This window comes from Asterias amurensis, chromosome 2 (assembly GCF_032118995.1).
Source record: "Asterias amurensis chromosome 2, ASM3211899v1".
Taxonomy (NCBI): domain Eukaryota; kingdom Metazoa; phylum Echinodermata; class Asteroidea; order Forcipulatida; family Asteriidae; genus Asterias; species Asterias amurensis.
Window position 1 is genome coordinate 9,711,451 of NC_092649.1, and position 20,768 is coordinate 9,732,218.

General features: G+C 40.5%; 1 protein-coding gene across 2 annotated transcripts in view; it reads left to right on the forward strand.

The window, feature by feature from the left end:
• LOC139950832 (molybdate-anion transporter-like) overlaps positions 1-17,710 on the forward strand; it is a 39,825-nt gene extending 22,115 nt beyond the window's left edge. Inside the window, exons 7-13 of one of the 2 annotated variants that reach the window (XM_071949670.1) lie at positions 1,858-2,021; positions 7,037-7,162; positions 8,267-8,315; positions 9,129-9,182; positions 10,650-10,717; positions 15,164-15,243; positions 15,735-17,710. In XM_071949670.1, coding sequence (XP_071805771.1) covers positions 1,858-2,021; positions 7,037-7,162; positions 8,267-8,315; positions 9,129-9,182; positions 10,650-10,717; positions 15,164-15,243; positions 15,735-15,858 — 665 coding nt within the window. In that variant the 3' untranslated portion in view covers positions 15,859-17,710. Of the gene's footprint in view, positions 1-1,857; positions 2,022-7,036; positions 7,163-8,266; positions 8,370-9,128; positions 9,183-10,649; positions 10,718-15,163; positions 15,244-15,734 lie in introns of both variants that reach the window. The other variant, XM_071949661.1, reaches the window with a different exon arrangement.
• The last annotated feature ends 3,058 nt before the right edge of the window (positions 17,711-20,768 follow it).

Sequence of the window (20,768 nt, forward strand, 5' to 3'; positions counted from 1 at the left end):
TGTTATTTTATACATATGTTGAGATACACCAAGTCAGGGGACTGGTCTTTGACAATTACCAATAGTGTCCACTGTCTTTAAGTTCACTTTTGTTAAACCTAGCCAGCTTGAACTTGGTTGTCTTTGTTCCTAATGCCCTGCTGTTCCCTCTCCCACCCCATTTACTGTCCTTACCCAGTTTACCCTCATCCGAGTGTGGGTTTGAATCCCCAGCCGTGACAGTCCTTAAGCAAGACACTTTACCATTGCTTAGTCCTTCAGGTGGGATGTAAAGCCGTTGGTCCCATGTGTTGTGTAACGCATGTAAAAGAACCCAGTGCACTTATCGAAAAGAGAAGGCGTTCGCCCCGGTGTTCCTGGTTGTGGCTGCTTCATCTATTATTATCTATTATTTACATGTTCCTTGTTGTATCCAAATCTTCTGTCAGTCCTTTTCATCCAGTACCAGTGCTCTAGTACCGGTACTGTTTTCCTGTGGCTAAACTTTTGTTTGCAAGTATTGTTTCTACACATTGTTATTGGTCGAATAAATCAGGCATGAGAATCTTCCGGTTTAAACCGGAATTCCGTTTTTTTTCCTTTCAAAATTGTGGTCTCCGAGTTCGATGTGAATTTGCTATAAAATTTGGGGGGTAGGTTTTTGGGGGTATACATTTGGATTTCTCTAATCCCTCTTCTCTAGTCAGACAATGTCAGTTTACCTTTGTAATTGTTATTATCGCGGATCCACACGTACGGCGTTCATGAAAAAACGGCACCTAACTAAACAATAAATTGCCGTCCAGCAACTGGCCCAGTTTACGGCTTGTGGTCTTCCCCTGGCATCGCGCATGCATGCAGCAGCAGAGACAGATGTATAAACTTGCCTCATTCCTTGCTTCGTTTATAGTGGTACGGTTCAATAATGTTTACGTGTAATGCGCTTGCTGCTGCAGCAAAGATAACACGTGTGGAGACTTTTGAAAGTCTACTGAAAAAACAATGCACGTGTTTGCACCATGTGTACTGTGTACTGTGTACGTCCGTGCAGGTTTGTACACGAACCAATGAGCGGCGCGGCACGAATCTGAGATCGCCGGTAGGCCATGGAAAACTGGTACCTGTTATTGCCTCACAACCAGCGAAAGATATATTGGGAACCAGCGAACACACTGTACGTCCGGACGATGTGCTTTCTTCATTGGTTCTATTTCTATGTTGGGGTCTAATCTCAACCTCGTTCCAGTTATACCCTATGCTGAATAACAACCTCTTTCTCAAAAACACATCGCTCTCGCCAAATACGTAGGCCTATTATTTTTATTTTAAAATGTGCGTCGCCGACGGATCGTTAAAATCACAAACATTTAATTGCAAAAGAATTTCTTTTACACAACCAAATTTCAAATCAAGAACCTATAAAAATGGTTGTTAATGAGAAAAAAAGCATTTTCAAGGGCAGAAATAAGGGATAAGATCATCAAAAAAATAAAAATATTATTACTATTGTTTTTTTTTGTTTTTTTCCAAAATCGCAGGCGAACCCAAAAATGTTTGAATTGTTTGAGCTTTACTTTCCTGATTTTCTTTTAAACCTATTATTAAAAAAAAAAAAAGGAAAAATCACACAAAAGTAGCTCACTTCTACCTGGAAAAATAGGTGTCAGAAATGCATGAGAGACCACCACAAAGCTTCTAAAATACCCAGAGCTCCCAGGGCCCTTAAGCGGGCCCTGGACCCAGGCCGTAAGGGACTTCACGCTGCGCGCGAAAATGATGGAATATTGACATTTCCAATCAACTGAATTTTTTCCTGTTTTTTTATCATCACCCATTCTCATGCCTGATAAATACAAATAATAATTATTATTTCTACAGATCGTAAAGTCTTGTGTCTCGGCCTGATCCAGTCTTTATTTGAAGGAGCGATGTACACATTTGTTCTGGAGTGGACGCCGGCCCTCAGCCGGTCACAAGAGCAGACGGATCCTAATCAGCCAAAAGAGACCATTCCACACGGCAGGATATTTGCTGGGTTTATGGTGAGAAGTTTTGGAAGGGATTAGTGGTAAAATTGAATCAAGTTAAAAAAATAATAACAAGCAGGGGTCGAAGAGTTGGGACTAGTCCTACCTAGTACTAGTCCTTACTTAGGAATAGTCCTTTTGAGATATTAAAAACTTCTTCAGATACATGTAAGATGAGTCGTAACTCGTTGTGAAATCGACCCCTGGTCACAATCATGTGCGAAGTTAGAGATAGTTTTGGTTAAGAAACTTGAGAGAGACGTAATTATTCAACTGATTTTGTGTTTGTTTATTTAAGAATATTGCAAAGTGGTAATTCCTGTTGCATTTTCGTTTGCCAAATTCATTGAAATCTCGTTATTCTTAGCCAAAATCATCCTTGTCGTATGCCATTGGTTGAGAAGACTGCTTGAAGGCAATGCAATCTGTGTATTTTTCTGTGACGTAACCACAAACATATCATACCTAGTTCTTTCATGGTTCTTTTATACTTCACTTGCCTGGAAATGTGCCCGCAGATGTTTCTGTCGATTAGCGCTGGTCATTTGTGACCGTGGTAACACACATGGAACCTTTGAAGTACGGCTAGTTGTAACTCCTTCTGTTCCTTGCTCTGTGGTGTATTTCAACATATGCATAAAATAACAAACCTCTGAAAATTTGAGCTCAATCGGTCGTCGAAGTTGCAAGATAATAATGAAAGAAGTACACACCCATGTTACACAAAGTTGTGTGCTTTCAGGTGCTTGATTTCGAGACCTCAAATTCTAAATCTGAGGTCTCAAAATCAAATTCGTGGTTATCCCAGACGCTTCCAAAAAGCTGTTAAGTATGGAAAACAGTGGGCGCATTTCCGAGCCGATTCCAAAAGCTGTATGTATGAGAAATGATGGGTACATATCAAAGCCGTTTTCATGCGTTTTAAGTGAGAAATTGCATGCAGTGGTGCACAATTCAGGCCGTTTCGAGACTCCCTAAGTTTTGAATTCGGTCGATGTAATTACGCTTGTTGAAATTATCTTTGAACAAGATGTCAGAAAACGTAAGGGATAAAGAAATAGCTTAGCTCTTGGCCCATATCGTAGGAATTTGTTTTTACTGAAACAACAACTTTTGCACATGCAGGGAAAGTGTCCGACCAAAGAGCTACTCGAAAGAGCAAACATTACGACTCGATGACACATGGTTCAGGAGATAATCTTTGATTACCTATAAGCATTGAATTCGTGTGACCTGACATCTAATGATGTCATGATGAAAAATATGAACGAAAATTATAATTAGGTCTCCGTTCTACAAACTGGAGTTAATTCAAATTTCATCTTGCACTGCTGTTTGACATAATTATTCCACTTACTGCAAGTACTGATTTGTACTTTTCAGATTGATCGGCTTGCGAAGATAACATTATTAAAATTTTCACCTTAGTTTGTATTTGTGAATTACTCATGTTTGGAGCATTATTAAGGGTTTCAGCAGCCGTTGTGGACGTTTTAATTGTCATTTATGAGCTAGCAACTATTAGTGCAACTTTTGACATTGCAACAATGTTAGCTCACCATTTAACTGTTTACATCTCTTTTCATAAATATAAAAGTCATAAAAAAACTTATTATGGGGGCCGGTCATAGCCGACCGGCTCCGACCGTGGTAGCTACAACCTTGGTCCTCTTCCTTTAATAAGGAACAATTTGGTGATACCAGCCCTCATCTGTTGGCCTTCTTTTAAATTTAGAAAATTACAAATTGCGTATTTTGCAAGCAGATGGTCTTTTTTAATGGAGTCATTTCCAAACCATCTGGCATGTGCCCTGGGTCAATCCACAAATATTTGCAAACAAATAAAGGAAAAATGAAAGGTATTTATGGTAGTTTTTGTTGACCATATATAGCCCAGCTGTTGTGACACCATTGCACCATCAGGTAAAACTTTCCCTTTTGTTATCCGCTTAACCTCAACAGCCATGTGGCATTTTTCTTGAGTTCTTGGTCTAAAAGTGTTATACAGGATCGGTAAAGGATAAATTTGAGTCTGAACCCTAATTAAACTTCATACTAGAACCATTTTTTGTGTGAAATATTTCACTGTGAAATGAATTGGTATTTAAAGGCAGTGGACACTATTGGTAATTGTCAAAGACCAGTCTTCTCACTTGGTGTATCTCATCATATGCATGAAATAACAAACCTGTGAAAATTTGAGCTTAATCGGTCATCGAAGTTGCGAGATAATAATGAAAGAAAAAACACCCTTGTCAAACGAAGTTGTGTGCTTTCTTATGCTTGATTTCGAGACCTCAAATTCTAAACTTGAGGTTTCGAAATCAAATTTGAGGAAAATAATTTGTTTCTTGAAAACTACATCAATTCAGAGGGAGCCGTTTCTCACAATGTTTTTTACTATCAACGTCTCCCATTACTTATTTCCAAGTAAGGTTTTATGCTAATGATTATTTTGAGTAATTACCAATAGTGTCCACTGCCTTTAAGAAAAATGTGTCTCAAAGCCTAAAAATACACAAAACCTTATTTTGTTTCTTACAACCCAAACTAAGGACGCTAGTTTACATGCTGTAGATTGTGCATGGTTTCTCACAATTTATTTCTCCTTATTCATACACAGATTAAAGGCAGTGGACACTATTGGTAATTACTCAAAATAATTATTAGCATAAAACCTCACTTGGTTATGAGTAATGGGGAGAAGGTTGATAGCATAAAACATTGTGAGAAACAGCTCTCTCTGAAGTGACATAGTTTCCAAGAAAGAAGTAATTTTCCACAAATTTGATTTTGAGACCTCAAGTTTAGAATTTGAGGTCTGGAAATCAAGCATCAGAAAGCCCACAACTTCGTGTGACAAGGGTGTTTTTTCTTTCATTATTATCTCGCTACTTCGACGACCGATTGAGCTCAAATTTTCACAGGTTTGTTATTTTATGCATATGTTGAGATACACAAACTGTGAAGACTATTCTTTGACAATTACCAATAGTGTCCACTGCCTTTAAGCCAAAATTGTAACAGGTTTGTTGTTTTACATGAAACTTTCACTATTTTGTCAGCTCTATCAATGCTGTTTAATTTTTTTTTTACCATCTTTGCTTAATTAACAAGACATTTCGGCTTGGAAATGGGTTTATCGGCAACTGCTAATACTTCCTAGACGTTTGGGCTTTAAAACTTGGTTTAACCTCAACTGGTTCCAGGTCCTATGAATTGGATCTAATTTTCTAGATTAAACCTTTAAAAATGCACTTGATAACCTACAATGAAAATTTGTTCAAATTTTATAAAAAGTATTATATTATTGCAAATTAAAGTTAGGGTCGAAATCCACACCCCTAAAACAGGGGACAAATTTGTGTTGTACACATGGATGTGATACACAATACAACCTCTAACTAAATGCCCTATCTTTGGACAAATTCCTTGATATTTGGTTTGGGTTATTTTGAAAATGCCTTTAAAGGCAGTGGACACTGTTTGTAATTACTCAAAATTATTATTAGCATAAAAACGTTCTTGGTAACAAGCAATGGAGAGCTGTTGATAGTATAAAATATTCTGAGAAACGGCTCCCTCTGAAGTAAGAAAGTTTTTGAGAAAGAAGTTACTTTCCACTAAAATATTTGAATTTGATTTCGCGACCTCATAATTAGATTTTGAGGTCTCGAAATCAAGCATCTGAAAGCACATACTTTGCGTACAAGGGTGTTTTTTCTTTCATTATTATCTCGCAATTTCGATGACCATTTGAGTTCAAATTTTAAAAGGTTTGTTATTTTATGCATGTGTTGGGATACACCAACTTAGAAGACTAGTCTTTGACAATTATCAATAGTAGTTCAATAGTGTCCAGAGCCTTTAAGGTGTATTATTGCTGATTGCAATCGTGTCAGTCAGCAGAGATTTCTATCAGATCCAAAACACTGGATGCATTTGAACAGCTACAGTGAAACAGACCAAGGATAAAATCTACAACTGTATGGTATAGATTTTGCATTGTCACTGCGCGTGCAATGTCATTTGGCACCTCACTCTTAGTGTTGAAAGCACACCAACAGGCATTATGGTAGTGGACATTACAAAATTTTGAGGGATGAATTTAAAATTATAATCATACAAATAGGCTAGCAAGTTTTATTATTTTTAACACCAAATATTATGCCCCATAATGTAATGTGAATATACCATTTCCAGACCTGCCGAGTCTCATGCAATAGCGCCACAACCATTTTATCACACCTCAGGGGAAGACCGGTGATTAAAAAGAAAATGGTCCTAATCAAATATGCACTTCTTTTTTTTTTAGGAGAGGAGGGGGGGGGTGTTCGGGAAAATCTCAAGCATAACTAAAATAATTCTGGTCACTTTACTTGGCATCTCTGCACTTCATAGGACCTTTAACCGTCAAGACATTTTTAGCTTGGGAACTGGATTTAACCACAACTATTAAACTCTTTGTGACTTGACAACTAAGTTTAACCACAATTGCTTTACTGCTACGGCTTTTTGGCTAGGAAACAATAAGTTTGGAGCAAAACTTGTCGAGGGTGCCTCTTTTTCAGTATAAAATTTTTTTAAGCAAGTTAGATTTAACTGGATCTCTGATTTCATGTCCCCTTTCCTTGTTTTTTTTTTTTTCTTCTGTTGTGTTCTGTAGTGCTTTGCACAGATAGATTAGTTGTTAACCAGCCAAAATTTCATAAAGATGACATTGGTGCCACTCGTTCCTAACTAATTAATTTTTTTTTGCTTAGCAAAGACATTTTTAAAATGTTGATGTTTGTTTTGTAGTTGCTGGGCACCTCTGAAAAACAGTGTTTCACTGAGAGATTTCCCCAGGGTAGAGAAGAAATAAAAAAATAAAAATACTGTTGGAAGCGTCAAGACCAAACCGGCTCTTTTCAGAGCAACTACTCCTTCAAAAGAGATTTTTACTCATGGCTGTATTCATATTTATATTCCTTTTTCTCCTCTACATTTGTTTTTTAACTCTGCTGTTTCTTCTTGTTTCTCTTGTGTAGGTTGCAATAATGATCGGATCCTCCATCTTTAAGATCGCAAGTAAACATTTTACAGTGGAGTCCTTTATGAGACCTGTTCTCTTCATATCAGCGCTTGCTCTATGTGTGCCGATTTTCATGCCATGGGTGAGTTCCGTGTTCCGTACTAAGTTAGACCAGATACCGTTAACTTTTAAAGTGGTTGTAAAAAGGTTTTCCCCCTTGCGTTCAGACTGCACTGAGTTAAACCCGATACGGTTTATCTTTGGTTTTAAGAGGTCAAAGTAAACGCGACCCCCGTTACTCTAACATCCGGTTTATTGTCCTGTTCATTGGCCACTGTTTGTTTACATAATGATTACGGAGGTCAATGGGTCGTCTGTTATGAGTTAAACCTGATGTGGTCTTTTTTATTCAGTCCACACACACAGTGTTACATGATAAACCCAAAGCGGTCTAAAAAAGAAAAGAAAAAACTCGCTGGACGGTCTATCTTTTGTTGGTTGAACTCGATTCGGTCTTATACTAGTACCGTTCAGACACACAGAGTTGAACTAGATAGGGTTGAACCATGAGTTAAACCGACTTTAGTACTGTGTCTGAACAACCTCTTTGTTTCCAGATACATGTTTGTCTGTCGGTCTTGTCCGTCTTAAAGCCATTGGACACTTTCGGTAAGCAATATTTTCCAAGGCCCACACTTCGTGTATTGCAACTTATTTATAAAATAACAAACCTGTGAAAATTTAGGCTCAAATAGAGTCGAGAGAAAATAACGGGAAAACCCACCCATGTTTCCGCACGTTTCGCGGTGTCATGATATGTGTTTGAAATATTTCCTGTAGTTCTCGATATCGAGAATTGATAGTGTTTTAATGTTTTTTCAAAAAGTAAAGCATTTCATGGAATAATATTTCAAGAGAAGTCTTTCACCATTACCTTTTGTAAACCCTGTAAGTGATTTGTAAATCTGTGAACTTTTATTTTTTTTTCTGTTCCGAAAGTGTATAATGGTTTTAATGATCTTCTCGTAAAGGGAACTCGACAAACTCCTACATGGGTTTAGAAGCACCAAGTTGGTAAAACAGCCAATCTCTGTCATACTAATATTATTTTATAAGCCTTTCTCATTTTTATCCTGTCTTGTGCTAGTTTTCGAGTCTCTAGAACAAAACACAAATCAAATATTTAAATCTCCTAGTATTATTACTATTTAAATCTAAAATGTGTAATCTGGTTTTAATTTTACAGAGTCAGCCCATGGTGTTTGTAAGCTTTCTAGTGTTTGAATGCTGCGTGGGTATCTTTTGGCCTTCTCTGGGTACCATGAGAGGGAAGTACGTGCCAGAAGAAGGTGAGCCTTACCTAGTAGAATGGGGCAAAGAGGGTATATGAAGGCATTTTGAATGCTGCGTAGGTATCTTTTGGCCTTCTCTGGGTACCATGAGAGGGAAGTATGTCCCAGAAGAAGGTGAGCCTAACCTAGTAGAATAGGGCAAAGAGGGTATATGAAGGCATTTTGAATGCTGTGTGGGTATCTTTTGGCCCTCTCTGGGTACCATGAGAGGGAAGTATGTTCCAGAAGGTGAGCCTAACCTAGTAGAATAGGGCAAAGAGGGTATAGGAAGGCATTTTGAATGCTGTGTGGGTATCTTTTGGCCCTCTCTGGGTACCATGAGAGGGAAGTACGTTCCAGAAGAAGGTGAGCCTAACCTAGTAGAATAGGGCAAAGAGGGTATATGAAGGCATTTTGAATGCTGTGTGGGTATCTTTTGGCCCTCTCTGGGTACCATGAGAGGGAAGTATGTTCCAGAAGGTGAGCCTAACCTAGTAGAATAGGGCAAAGAGGGTTTAGGAAGGCATTTTGAATGCTGTGTGGGTATCTTTTGGCCCTCTCTGGGTACCATGAGAGGGAAGTACGTGCCAGAAGAAGGTGAGCCTAACCTAGTAGACTAGGGCAAAGAGGGTATAGGAAGGCATTTTGAATGCTGCGTGGGTATCTTTTGGCCTTCTCTTGGTACCATGAGAGGGAAGTACGTCCCAGAAGAAGGTGAGCCTAACCTAGTAGAATAGGGCAAAGAGGGTATATGAAGGCATTTTGAATGCTGCGTAGGTATCTTTTGGCCCTCTCTGGGTACCATGAGAGGGAAGTACGTGCCAGAAGAAGGTGAGCCTAACCTAGTAGAATAGAGCAAAGAGGGTATAGGAAGGCATTTTGAATGCTGCGTGGGTATCTTTTGGCCCCCTCTGGGTACCATGAGAGGGAAGTACAGGCCTGAAGAGGGAGAGTTAATCTAGAAAAATGGGAGAAAAAGGGGTATATAAATGTATTGAAGATATCTTTTGGTCTTCTCTATGTACCATATGTGTGTTTTTGTTCATCTGAGTACCACAGAGGGAAAATACCTTAAAGCCATTGGACCCTTTTGGTACAGAAAAAAAGAAAAAAGTTCACAGATTACCAAATAATTTACAGGTTTTACAGAAGGTAATTGTGAAAGACCTCTCTTGAAATATTAGTCCATGAAATGCTTTACTTTTTGAGAAAACAGAAAAACAACTTAAATTCTCGTTAGCGAGAATTACAGATTTATTTAAAACACATGTCATGACACGGCGAAACGCGCGGAAACGAGAGTGGGTTTTCCCGTTATTTTCTCCCGACTCCGATGACCGATTGAGCCTAAATTTTCACAGGTTTGTTGTTTTATGTATAAGTTGTGATACACGAAGTGTGGGACTTGGACAATACTGTTTACCGAAAGTGTATAATGGCTTTAAAAGGAAAGTGTGTTTCAGAGGATACAGAGGTCACATTTGAATCTTGAGGAGCTTCACTGAGTGTCTGATTGTGGAGATACTGCCCTCATTAATCCATACAATAACCAAAACAGTCAATCTAATCCAGCCGATCCCCATGTCTGGTCGTATGTGAGTGCCATATGCTATGACCAACCGGTACCCAACCTCCTTTATCCCTTGTGCAGTAACACACCACAATCTGACTTTCAAACGTTGGTTGAAAAATTTTATCGCCCAGTCACCAGGTGTTTTCTTGTCGTAGATACTTAGCGCTTTTTAGTGGTTTTTCTTGTAGTTGTATATAGCCATAGAACTGTTTTGAATGTTTTCAATGTTTTTACTGTATTCGATTTACCCTTATTGGGGGTCTGATGAAGATTAATTGTATTGGATGTCAAGTTACAAGTGTTTAATGTTAAAAGTATGTTAGAGATTAGAGGTACAATTGGTTCATGGAGATTTTTTTTATAATATTGTACGTCTATTTTATAGGATTCGAACTGCCTCTAGCTAACAAGCAATTTCGGGGGTCTAGTGGTAAGATATCTGCTTTAGAATGGCAAAGGGTCGTGAGTGTGAATCTCACTTGAGTAATATGCCTGTGGATTAATTGGGTGGGGGGGGGGAGGGGGGTTCAGAGCTCTGGAAAATATGGGTAAAACTAAATAAAGTTTTATCCCCTATGCAAAATCTATTTAATTGTGTTATTCCTTAGAGATTAAATCAGTTGGTATTTTAATAAAAAACCTAAGTAGAGGAGAATGTTCAGATTTTCTTTATTACACATGACAATTTAACCGAAACATTTTCATTTTTAATTCATCCTAAACAGCTCGATCTACCATCATGAACTTCTTCAGGATTCCTTTGAATATGATTGTTATATTCATACTTTTACAGGTGGGTATATAGAGTAGAGCAATCCATTTTGGGTTTAGTTTGCATATAATCCCTCGTCCAAGTAGCCCCATTACTGGGATCCATATAACGATTGACTACGCTTTACACTCCTAAACACGTTGACGCTTTTACAGTTGCATCTACATCCTTTGTCGAAGAGGCTTGCGATGGGACGGAAAGAAAGTGCCTAAACATATTTCAGTCGTTTATATGTCTAACTTGGGCTCATCTATAAGAAAATTCAATTGGGAGTGCATTTCATCTGCAAGTTGCAAGTGCTCCCTTTGATTCTATTGTTTGGAAGGAAAGCATCATTGAGCCTTTGAGCTTTTTGCCAGACAAAAGAACAGAATGTATAAAAAAACCTTAAAAAACAATACTGCCTAGAATCATTGTGTCAATGTCCAAGGCACTTGTATCCTTGTCCTAGACACTTGTATCCTTGTCCTAGACACTTGTGTCCTTGTCCTAGACACTTGTGTCCTTGCTCAAGACACTTGATTAATTGCCCAAGACACTTGATTCATTGTCCAAGACACTTGTGTCCTTATCCTAGACACTTGTGTCCTTGCCCAATACACACACACTTGTGTCCTTGCCCAAGACACTTGTCCTAGACAATTGTATCCTTGCTCAAGACACTTGGGTCCCTACCAAAGACACTTGTGTCATTGCTCAAGACACTTGATTCATTGCCCAAGACACTTGTGTCCTTGTCCTAGACACTTGTATCCTTGTCCTAGACACTTGTGTCCTTGTCCTAGACACTTGTGTCCTTGCTCAAGACACTTGATTAATTGCCCAAGACACTTGATTCATTGTCCAAGACACTTGTGTCCTTATCCTAGACACTTGTGTCCTTGCCCAATACACACACACTTGTGTCCTTGCCCAAGACACTTGTCCTAGACAATTGTATCCTTGCTCAAGACACTTGGGTCCCTACCAAAGACACTTGTGTCATTGCTCAAGACACTTGATTCATTGCCCAAGACACTTGTGTCCTTGCCCAAGCTATTGTGTCCTTGTCCTAAACACTTGTGGTCCTTGCTCAAGACACTTGGGTCTCCACCAAAGACACTTGTGTCCTTGTCCTGGACATTTGTGACCTTGCCCAAGGCACTTGTGACCTTGCCTAAGACACTTGTGTCCTTCTCCTAGACACTTGTGACCTTGCCCAAGACACTTGTGACCTTGCCCTAGACACTTGTGTTCTTACCCATGACACTTGTGTTCTTGCCCAATGCACCTGTGACCTTGCCCAAGGCACTTGTATCCTTGCCCAAGACACTTGTGTCATTACTCAAGACACTTGATTACTTGCCAATGACACATGTGTCCGTCCTACACACTTGTGTCCTTGTCCTACACACTTGTGTCCTTGCCCAGCACACTTGTATCCTTGTCCTACACACTTGTGTCCTTGTCCTACACACTTGTGTCCTTGCCCAGCACACTTGTGTCCTTGCCCAGCACACTTGTGTCCTTGCCCAGCACACTTGTGTCCTTGCCCAGCACACTTGTGTCCTTGCCCAGCACACTTGTGTCCTTGCCCAGCACACTTGTGTCCTTGCCCAGCACACTTGTGTCCTTGTCCTGCACACTTGTGTCCTTGCCCAGCACACTTGTGTCCTTGTCCTACACACTTGTGTCCTTGTCCTACACACTTGTGTCCTTGTCCTACACACTTGTGTCCTTGCCCAGCACACTTGTGTCCTTGCCCAGCACACTTGTGTCCTTGCCCAGCACACTTGTGTCCTTGCCCAGCACACTTGTGTCCTTGCCCAGCACACTTGTGTCCTTGCCCAGCACACTTGTGTCCTTGTCCTACACACTTGTGTCCTTGCCCAGCACACTTGTGTCCTTGCCCAGCACACTTGTGTCCTTGCCCAGCACACTTGTGTCCTTGTCCTACACACTTGTGTCCTTGCCCAGCACACTTGTGTCCTTGTCCTACACACTTGTGTCCTTGCCCAGCACACTTGTGTCCTTGCCCAGCACACTTGTGTCCTTGTCCTACACACTTGTGTCCTTGCCCAGCACACTTGTGTCCTTGCCCAGCACACTTGTGTCCTTGCCCAGCACACTTGTGTCCTTGTCCTACACACTTGTGTCCTTGCCCAGCACACTTGTGTCCTTGCCCAGCACACTTGTGTCCTTGTCCTACACACTTGTGTCCTTGCCCAGCACACTTGTGTCCTTGTCCTACACACTTGTGTCCTTGCCCTACACACTTGTGTCCTTGCCCAGCACACTTGTGTCCTTGCCCAGCACACTTGTGTCCTTGTCCTACACACTTGTGTCCTTGCCCAGCACACTTGTGTCCTTGTCCTACACACTTGTGTCCTTGTCCTACACACTTGTGTCCTTGCCCAGCACACTTGTGTCCTTGCCCAGCACACTTGTGTCCTTGTCCTACACACTTGTGTCCTTGCCCAGCACACTTGTGTCCTTGTCCTACACACTTGTGTCCTTGCCCAGCACACTTGTGTCCTTGTCCTACACACTTGTGTCCTTGTCCTACACACTTGTGTCCTTGTCCTACACACTTGTGTCCTTGTCCTACACACTTGTGTCCTTGCCCAGCACACTTGTGTCCTTGCCCAGCACACTTGTGTCCTTGTCCTACACACTTGTGTCCTTGTCCTACACACTTGTGTCCTTGTCCTACACACTTGTGTCCTTGTCCTACACACTTGTGTCCTTGCCCAGCACACTTGTGTCCTTGCCCAGCACACTTGTGTCCTTGCCCAGCACACTTGTGTCCTTGTCCTACACACTTGTGTCCTTGCCCAGCACACTTGTGTCCTTGCCCAGCACACTTGTGTCCTTGTCCTACACACTTGTGTCCTTGTCCTACACACTTGTGTCCTTGCCCAGCACACTTGTGTCCTTGCCCAGCACACTTGTGTCCTTGCCCAGCACACTTGTGTCCTTGTCCTACACACTTGTATCCTTGTCCTACACACTTGTGTCCTTGTCCTACACACTTGTGTCCTTGCCCAGCACACTTGTGTCCTTGCCCAGCACACTTGTGTCCTTGCCCAGCACACTTGTGTCCTTGCCCAGCACACTTGTGTCCTTGTCCTACACACTTGTGTCCTTGTCCTACACACTTGTGTCCTTGTCCTACACACTTGTGTCCTTGTCCTACACACTTGTGTCCTTGCCCAGCACACTTGTGTCCTTGCCCAGCACACTTGTGTCCTTGCCCAGCACACTTGTGTCCTTGTCCTACACACTTGTGTCCTTGCCCAGCACACTTGTGTCCTTGCCCAGCACACTTGTGTCCTTGTCCTACACACTTGTGTCCTTGTCCTACACACTTGTGTCCTTGTCCTACACACTTGTGTCCTTGCCCAGCACACTTGTGTCCTTGCCCAGCACACTTGTGTCCTTGTCCTACACACTTGTGTCCTTGCCCAGCACACTTGTGTCCTTGCCCAGCACACTTGTGTCCTTGTCCTACACACTTGTATCCTTGTCCTACACACTTGTGTCCTTGTCCTACACACTTGTGTCCTTGCCCAGCACACTTGTGTCCTTGCCCAGCACACTTGTGTCCTTGCCCAGCACACTTGTGTCCTTGCCCAGCACACTTGTGTCCTTGCCCAGCACACTTGTGTCCTTGTCCTACACACTTGTATCCTTGTCCTACACACTTGTGTCCTTGTCCTACACACTTGTGTCCTTGCCCAGCACACTTGTGTCCTTGCCCAGCACACTTGTGTCCTTGCCCAGCACACTTGTGTCCTTGCCCAGCACACTTGTGTCCTTGCCCAGCACACTTGTGTCCTTGCCCAGCACACTTGTGTCCTTGCCCAGCACACTTGTGTCCTTGCCCAGCACACTTGTGTCCTTGCCCAGCACACTTGTGTCCTTGCCCAGCACACTTGTGTCCTTGCCCAGCACACTTGTGTCCTTGCCCAGCACACTTGTGTCCTTGCCCAGCACACTTGTGTCCTTGCCCAGCACACTTGTGTCCTTGCTCAAGACACTTGATTCATTGCTCAAGACACTTGATTCATTACCAAAGACACATGTGTCCTTGTCCTAGCAGTTTGTGTCCTTTCTCAAGACACTTTGGTCATTACCAAAGACACTTGTATCATTGCTCAAGACACTTGATTTATTACCCAACACACTTGTGTCCTTGCCCTAGACACTTGTGTCCTTGTCCTAGAAACTTTTGCTCGTTATTATAACTGTTTATATCGCATGTGTAAACATGGCCACATGACCATTTGGACCAATCAGAATGGGTAAACTGTCCCAAGTAAGAAAGAAAAAAGGACCTCGGGTCCCTGCTCTTTCGTGTGTCCGGCATGACTGAACTTCAACTTGCGCTCTGCATTTCTAACCCTCTTCCAAACATCAGTGTTCTCAACAATAAAATGCACCATGCATTTATTTCCAATACTTTCTTTAATTTTGTCAACGCTGTAGAATCTCAGTATGGGAGTTATCTTCAAGTTCTGTGTAGGGTTCCTGCTGGTTGCTGCTTGTGTTCAGCAGTGGCTGTACCGGTAAGCATACCTCCATAAGGCATAAAAAAATGTTATGTTGGCGTAACGAGCCCAAAAATATAGGGTAGGTAGGTAGGGATTTTTTTCCCCCTCCCAGCAAGAAAAATAACATTGTTTATACACAATAACAAAAGGAAAACAAGGCTACACACAACAAATAGTATATTTTTAAACTCTTGAAGACATTTATTATATTTTTATGTCTTTAATAAGTTTTAATCATAATAATTTTAACCCAGGGTCGGCCGTATTTTTAGGGTAGGTCGGGTTACGCCAACATAACTTTTTTTTTTAAGTTATGCCTAAAATATGAAACTTGAACACAGAATAACCATCACATGATGTTAAGAGGGGCTTGAAGGTCATAATGAAGTTTTGTAATGCACTAATTTTCAAAAAGATAAATGGTAAAGTTTCCTTCAAAACCATAGTCGATGACCTCACTTTTCTCATTTACATTTTTCCCTTGTCTGTTTTTTCCCGTATGACAGTCTTACCCTGGCTACACCCGTCAACGACATGGAGAAAGGCGGGTTCGGTAACCAGAACCGCTCCAACCTCGAACACCAACAACTCCCTAAAAATGGTTTACATTCTATTAACGAGGTGCAATAAGCTACCATAGGAATTCCTGTGTTTTGTTGTATATTTTCGCTCTTTGCTTTGTTTTCCCTACTCTTGTTCCCTGTTAGCCCAATCAAGATAGCCAGGTGGATGGTGTAGTGGCATTTTGGCCCACTTAAACATTTAGCTGTAGGGTGGCCCAAACTCTAGCAACCCCCCCCCCCCCCCACCCCACCCCACAGTCACATGTGTGTGATCCAGACTATACTCACAAGCTATATGTGACACTTGTGTCCTTAAGCAAGACACTTAGCCATTGCTTCGTCCTTGGATGGGACTCAAAGCCGTTGGTCCCATGTGTTGTGTAACGCATGTAAAAAGAACCCAGTGCACTTATCAAAAAGAGAAGGGGTTCGCCCCGGTGTTTCAGGCTGTGGCTGCGAAATGCACACTTATTGGTACACTACTCAAAATAATTGTTGCATAAAACATTACTTGGTAACAAGCAATGGAGAGCTTTTGGTAGTATAAAACATAGTGAGAAAGGGCTCTCTCTGAATTGAAGTAACATAGTTTTTGAAAAAGAGGGAATTTCTCACTCAATTATGAGAAGACTTCAGGCCTGAAGCCTTTTATTAGGCATCTGAAAGCAAACAAATTTGTGTAACAAGGATGTATTTGCTTTCATTATTCTCTTGCACCTCAGATGACCAATTTTCACCGGTTTGTTATCCTATGCATACGATGGGATACACCAAGTGAGAATACTGGTCTTTGACAGTTAGGCCGTGTCCGAAACAGCGACTTCGGCTACAGCTACGGCTAGATCGCGCGCGTCTGCCTATTCTTCAACACTGGTAGACGCGCTGATCTAGACGTAGCTGTAGCCGAAGTCGTCGTTTCCAAAGGCTGAACACCTTTGGTAACCAAAGGCTGAACGAACACCTTTGGTACTTTTCAAAGACCAGTCTTTTCACTTGGTGTGTCTCAACATATGCATAAAATAACAAACAATACTATGTTACTTCAGAGGGAGCCATTTGTCGCAATGTTTTATACTATCAACAGCTTTCCATCGTTCGTAACCAAGTAAGTTTTTATGCTAACAATTACTTTGAGTAATTACCAATAGTGTCCGGTGCCTTTGAACGCTCAGTGTAAAAACGTTTTATTTCTGTATCCATTTACTGTGTGTGTACAATTGAGTAAACTTTAGCGAGATAACGACCTTTTGACGTTCTAAAACTTCCGTTTCTTATAAATGTTATTTTAGAAGATCAGATCTCGTTGCATTGACACAGTTAAACAGGTATGTACTGGGTCTTACAGAATACATATTTGATTATTAGTTGTTATACACTTTATTGTTCGTTTTTGTTGTTATAATAATAGTTTATAGAGCGCTTATAACGTAATTGTTTGATCATAAGTCGGTAGTATATTTTATTTAAACATTCTATTATATTTTAACTCAACTACCTGTCATTACCCTGTGGATCTAAACGCCAAGTCACTGGTTCAATAAATTAAAAACACAAACGACTATTTCTTTGCTCCCCTCTTGCCCCACATTGGAAATGTCCACCTATACTACTGATAAAGTGCTAAATTAGAACTTGGATGTATTATTTTTAATATTACACTTTTGTTTTATTTATAGATATAATTATAAAGGGGGGCGGGGTAGGGGGCATTGTTATTGGGTGAAGTTAATATGGTATATTATTATTGTTTTTGCCGTTTGTGATGGTAAAACTTACCTCTGGGCCTCTGGGTTAACCTTTGTACATAGATAATTTTAGACTTAGCAAGGATACTGCCGATGTGTATATTCTTCAATGTTTATCAATGTTGATAAAACTTAATCAGAAATAAAAGATGGGACAGTTCATCCCAGTATATAAAAAAAAACATCGTCGACAACACTGAGAATTCTTACAACATATATACACACAGGTCTTTGTCATGCAGGCATGTGAGACTTCCTCTTTTTCAGATGATTTCCTCTTTTGGGGTTTTGATTTTCCTCTTTTTTACTTCACTTTCTGTGTACAAAAGTATAGGAATATTATCTTTTCTTTTTTTGTGAGAGAGGGGGAGGTCGAGTTGGTGTGGGGTGGTATATTTCCTCGCCTCCCACCTCTAATTAAGACCCCGGTTCGAATCAGACCGGTTCGAATCAGAACGGGCACTAGTTTTTTTTATGCAAGTCGCCAGACACACGAGGCCTGATAACCACTTCAAGGTGTGGGCTACAATTATTTTTTTCCAGAGGACTTTGCCACCTACTCATAGGGCTGGAACAGGGTTTCCCTTTTGAGTCCATACAGATGTAGGCTTGGGTATCATCGGTGTATTGGGTTTTCAATCCCTACCTGACTGCGTGGGTTTTCCCCTGACTAGTTATCTGTGGTTTTCCTCCAACATCTGAAGCTGAAATTTCCTTCTTTGTCTTCTCTGCATTAATTAATTAATATCGAAGTCTTATCGCACGTTTCTACCAAACAAGGTACTCGAGGCGCTGAGTAAATACAAATTTTCTGAAAGGCAGGTTATTGCAGTGTTGGATTCTGAGACCCAATTATGTAGCATTTGTAAGGGTTTACAAGGTGCTACGGCGCATACAGCAGCCACAGCCAGGAACACTGGGGCGAACCCCTTCTCTTTTCGAGAAGTGCGCCGTTTTATTTTTACATGAGTTACACAACACATGGGACCAACGGCTTTACGTCCCATCCGAAAGACGAAGCAATGGCTAGTGTTTTGCTTAAGGACACAAATGTCACTGCTGGGGATTAGAACCCACACGCAGCTGATCAGAAACAACAGAGTTTGAATTCGGTACTCTTAACCGCTCGTCCACGACACTTCCACATTGGGGTACTTATTTTCCCTTGGCAGACCACGCAATTGGGCAAAGCTTTGCTGCGATGAGTGTGTATTACTTTGTTACTTGATCTGTTCAGCTTTCATACTTTATGCTAAGCTATTTTGATTGATGAAACCCATCAAACCTGTGAAAATCTGGGCTCATTTGGTCATCGAAGTTGCAAGAACAAAAACCCTCCCCACGCCGATCTGTGCTTTCAGATGCCAGAGAAAAGCTGTAAGTCTTCACTCGGATTCAAACATTTAGCGAGAAATTACCCCTTTCTCAAAAAATTAGCTTCAGAGAGAGCCGTTCCTCACAATGTTTTTTTTTTTTTTTTTAGTATCAAGAGTGCCTTTAAAGGCAGTGGAAACTTAGTAATTACTCAAATTAGTTACTACCATCAAACCTTTCTTGGTTACGAGTAACGGGGAGAGGTTGATAGTTTAATACAATTCGAAAAACAGCTCCCTCTGAAGTGACGTAGTTTTCGAGAAAGAAGTAATTTTCCACAAATTTGATTTTGAGACCTCAGATTTAGATATTGAGGTCTCGAAATCAAGCATCTGAAAGCACACAACTACGTGCGACAAGGGTGTTTTTTCTTTCATTTTTATCTCTCAACTTCGACGACCAATTTAGCTCAAATTTTCACAGGTTTGTTATATTGTGCATGTTGGGATACACCAAGTGAGCAGACTGGTCTTTGACAATTACTAATAGTGTCCATTGTCTTTAAGATCTAGGCCTTTGCCCAAAGGCACTATTTACCACATCCCGTCCAATGAGGTCAAATATTTTCAATCAGCATATTTGAATACTCGAATACACTTTCTCTTTCATTAGTGCAGGCTCTAAATAAAAACTCACAAAGGTTTACATAAAAGAAAACGTGTGGGTTCCAAAGCGAAAGTATATAAATAAGTAAAACATTATTATTGACTTATTTCGATTTGTGTTTTATTTGTATTTGTTTTCAAAAGCCAATCGCAGGTCAATCTCATACCCTTCGATTTTCGATGGAATATTAAACTAATTCTTTTTTTTTAACCATCCGATTTGTTTTAATCCTATATAAATAGAGATGTTAATAAATATACAATACAGCTTATAACATTATGAACATTCCATTTCATTTCACAAGGTGGTAGCGTTTTTGAGATAATGCAGAAAAACAGGAGCTGTATTGTCAATCTGTGAATCATTTCATCCTGAAAACGAGCCGGAAGTCTATCGAAAAAATAACAACCCAACCTGCAAAATTTTAAAGTAACCACAAGATATATAGCAATTCATATTTGATGTTGTTTTACAGAGGGCTTCAAACAGCGGTATGAGTCCCATAAATTTATGTGGATAGATATAACCACACACAATTAAAGTTAATAATTATTCAGTCAGTATTTAGTGCGGGTATGTTCATTTCTATGTGTCCCTCGATTCTAAAGGTTTTCTCCGTCAAATTCGGCAAATGAGCAGTCAATTTTATTTGTATGCGTTCGAATTAAAGCTGTTTGCCTCTCCAGTTGTTACTGCGTTTCAAATTCAGAATTATGTAATTCAATTTCGTTTTGAGTCGAGTCAAATTCCTTTAGCACTCTGTTCAATTTAGTGTATCGTCATTCTTTTTCGTGACACACAATCATCATTCAATTTAGCAAAGCTGGCTAGACTGTAGATTTTGCTCATTTAGTTATTTTCAATTTCGTGAAGAGGCAATCAATTTCGCTAAAATGAGAATTCAAATAAGTACGACTAAAGAAATACGAATAAACAAATAAACTGCACTAGGCAACTGTTTCGTACCTTCACTTTAATTCAAGCGAACCTTATTTTTGTCTTTGTTTATGGTTCCAGTAGACTTTACATCGGGCCATTTAATATGTATTTTCTAGAACAGTTGTTTTCTATTTTCAAGAAGCTAAATTCGCAATGTGTAACAAGATTTTGCAAGAGAACTTGGACAGTATAGATTTTGTTTTCTTTTCATACAAGGTACATTATAACCTTGCAGTTTAGCAAGAGACACTTGCTAAATTGTTCTCGTGTAAAAGGGGCTTTTGAATTAAAATTTCCACGTAGTAGGTGTAAT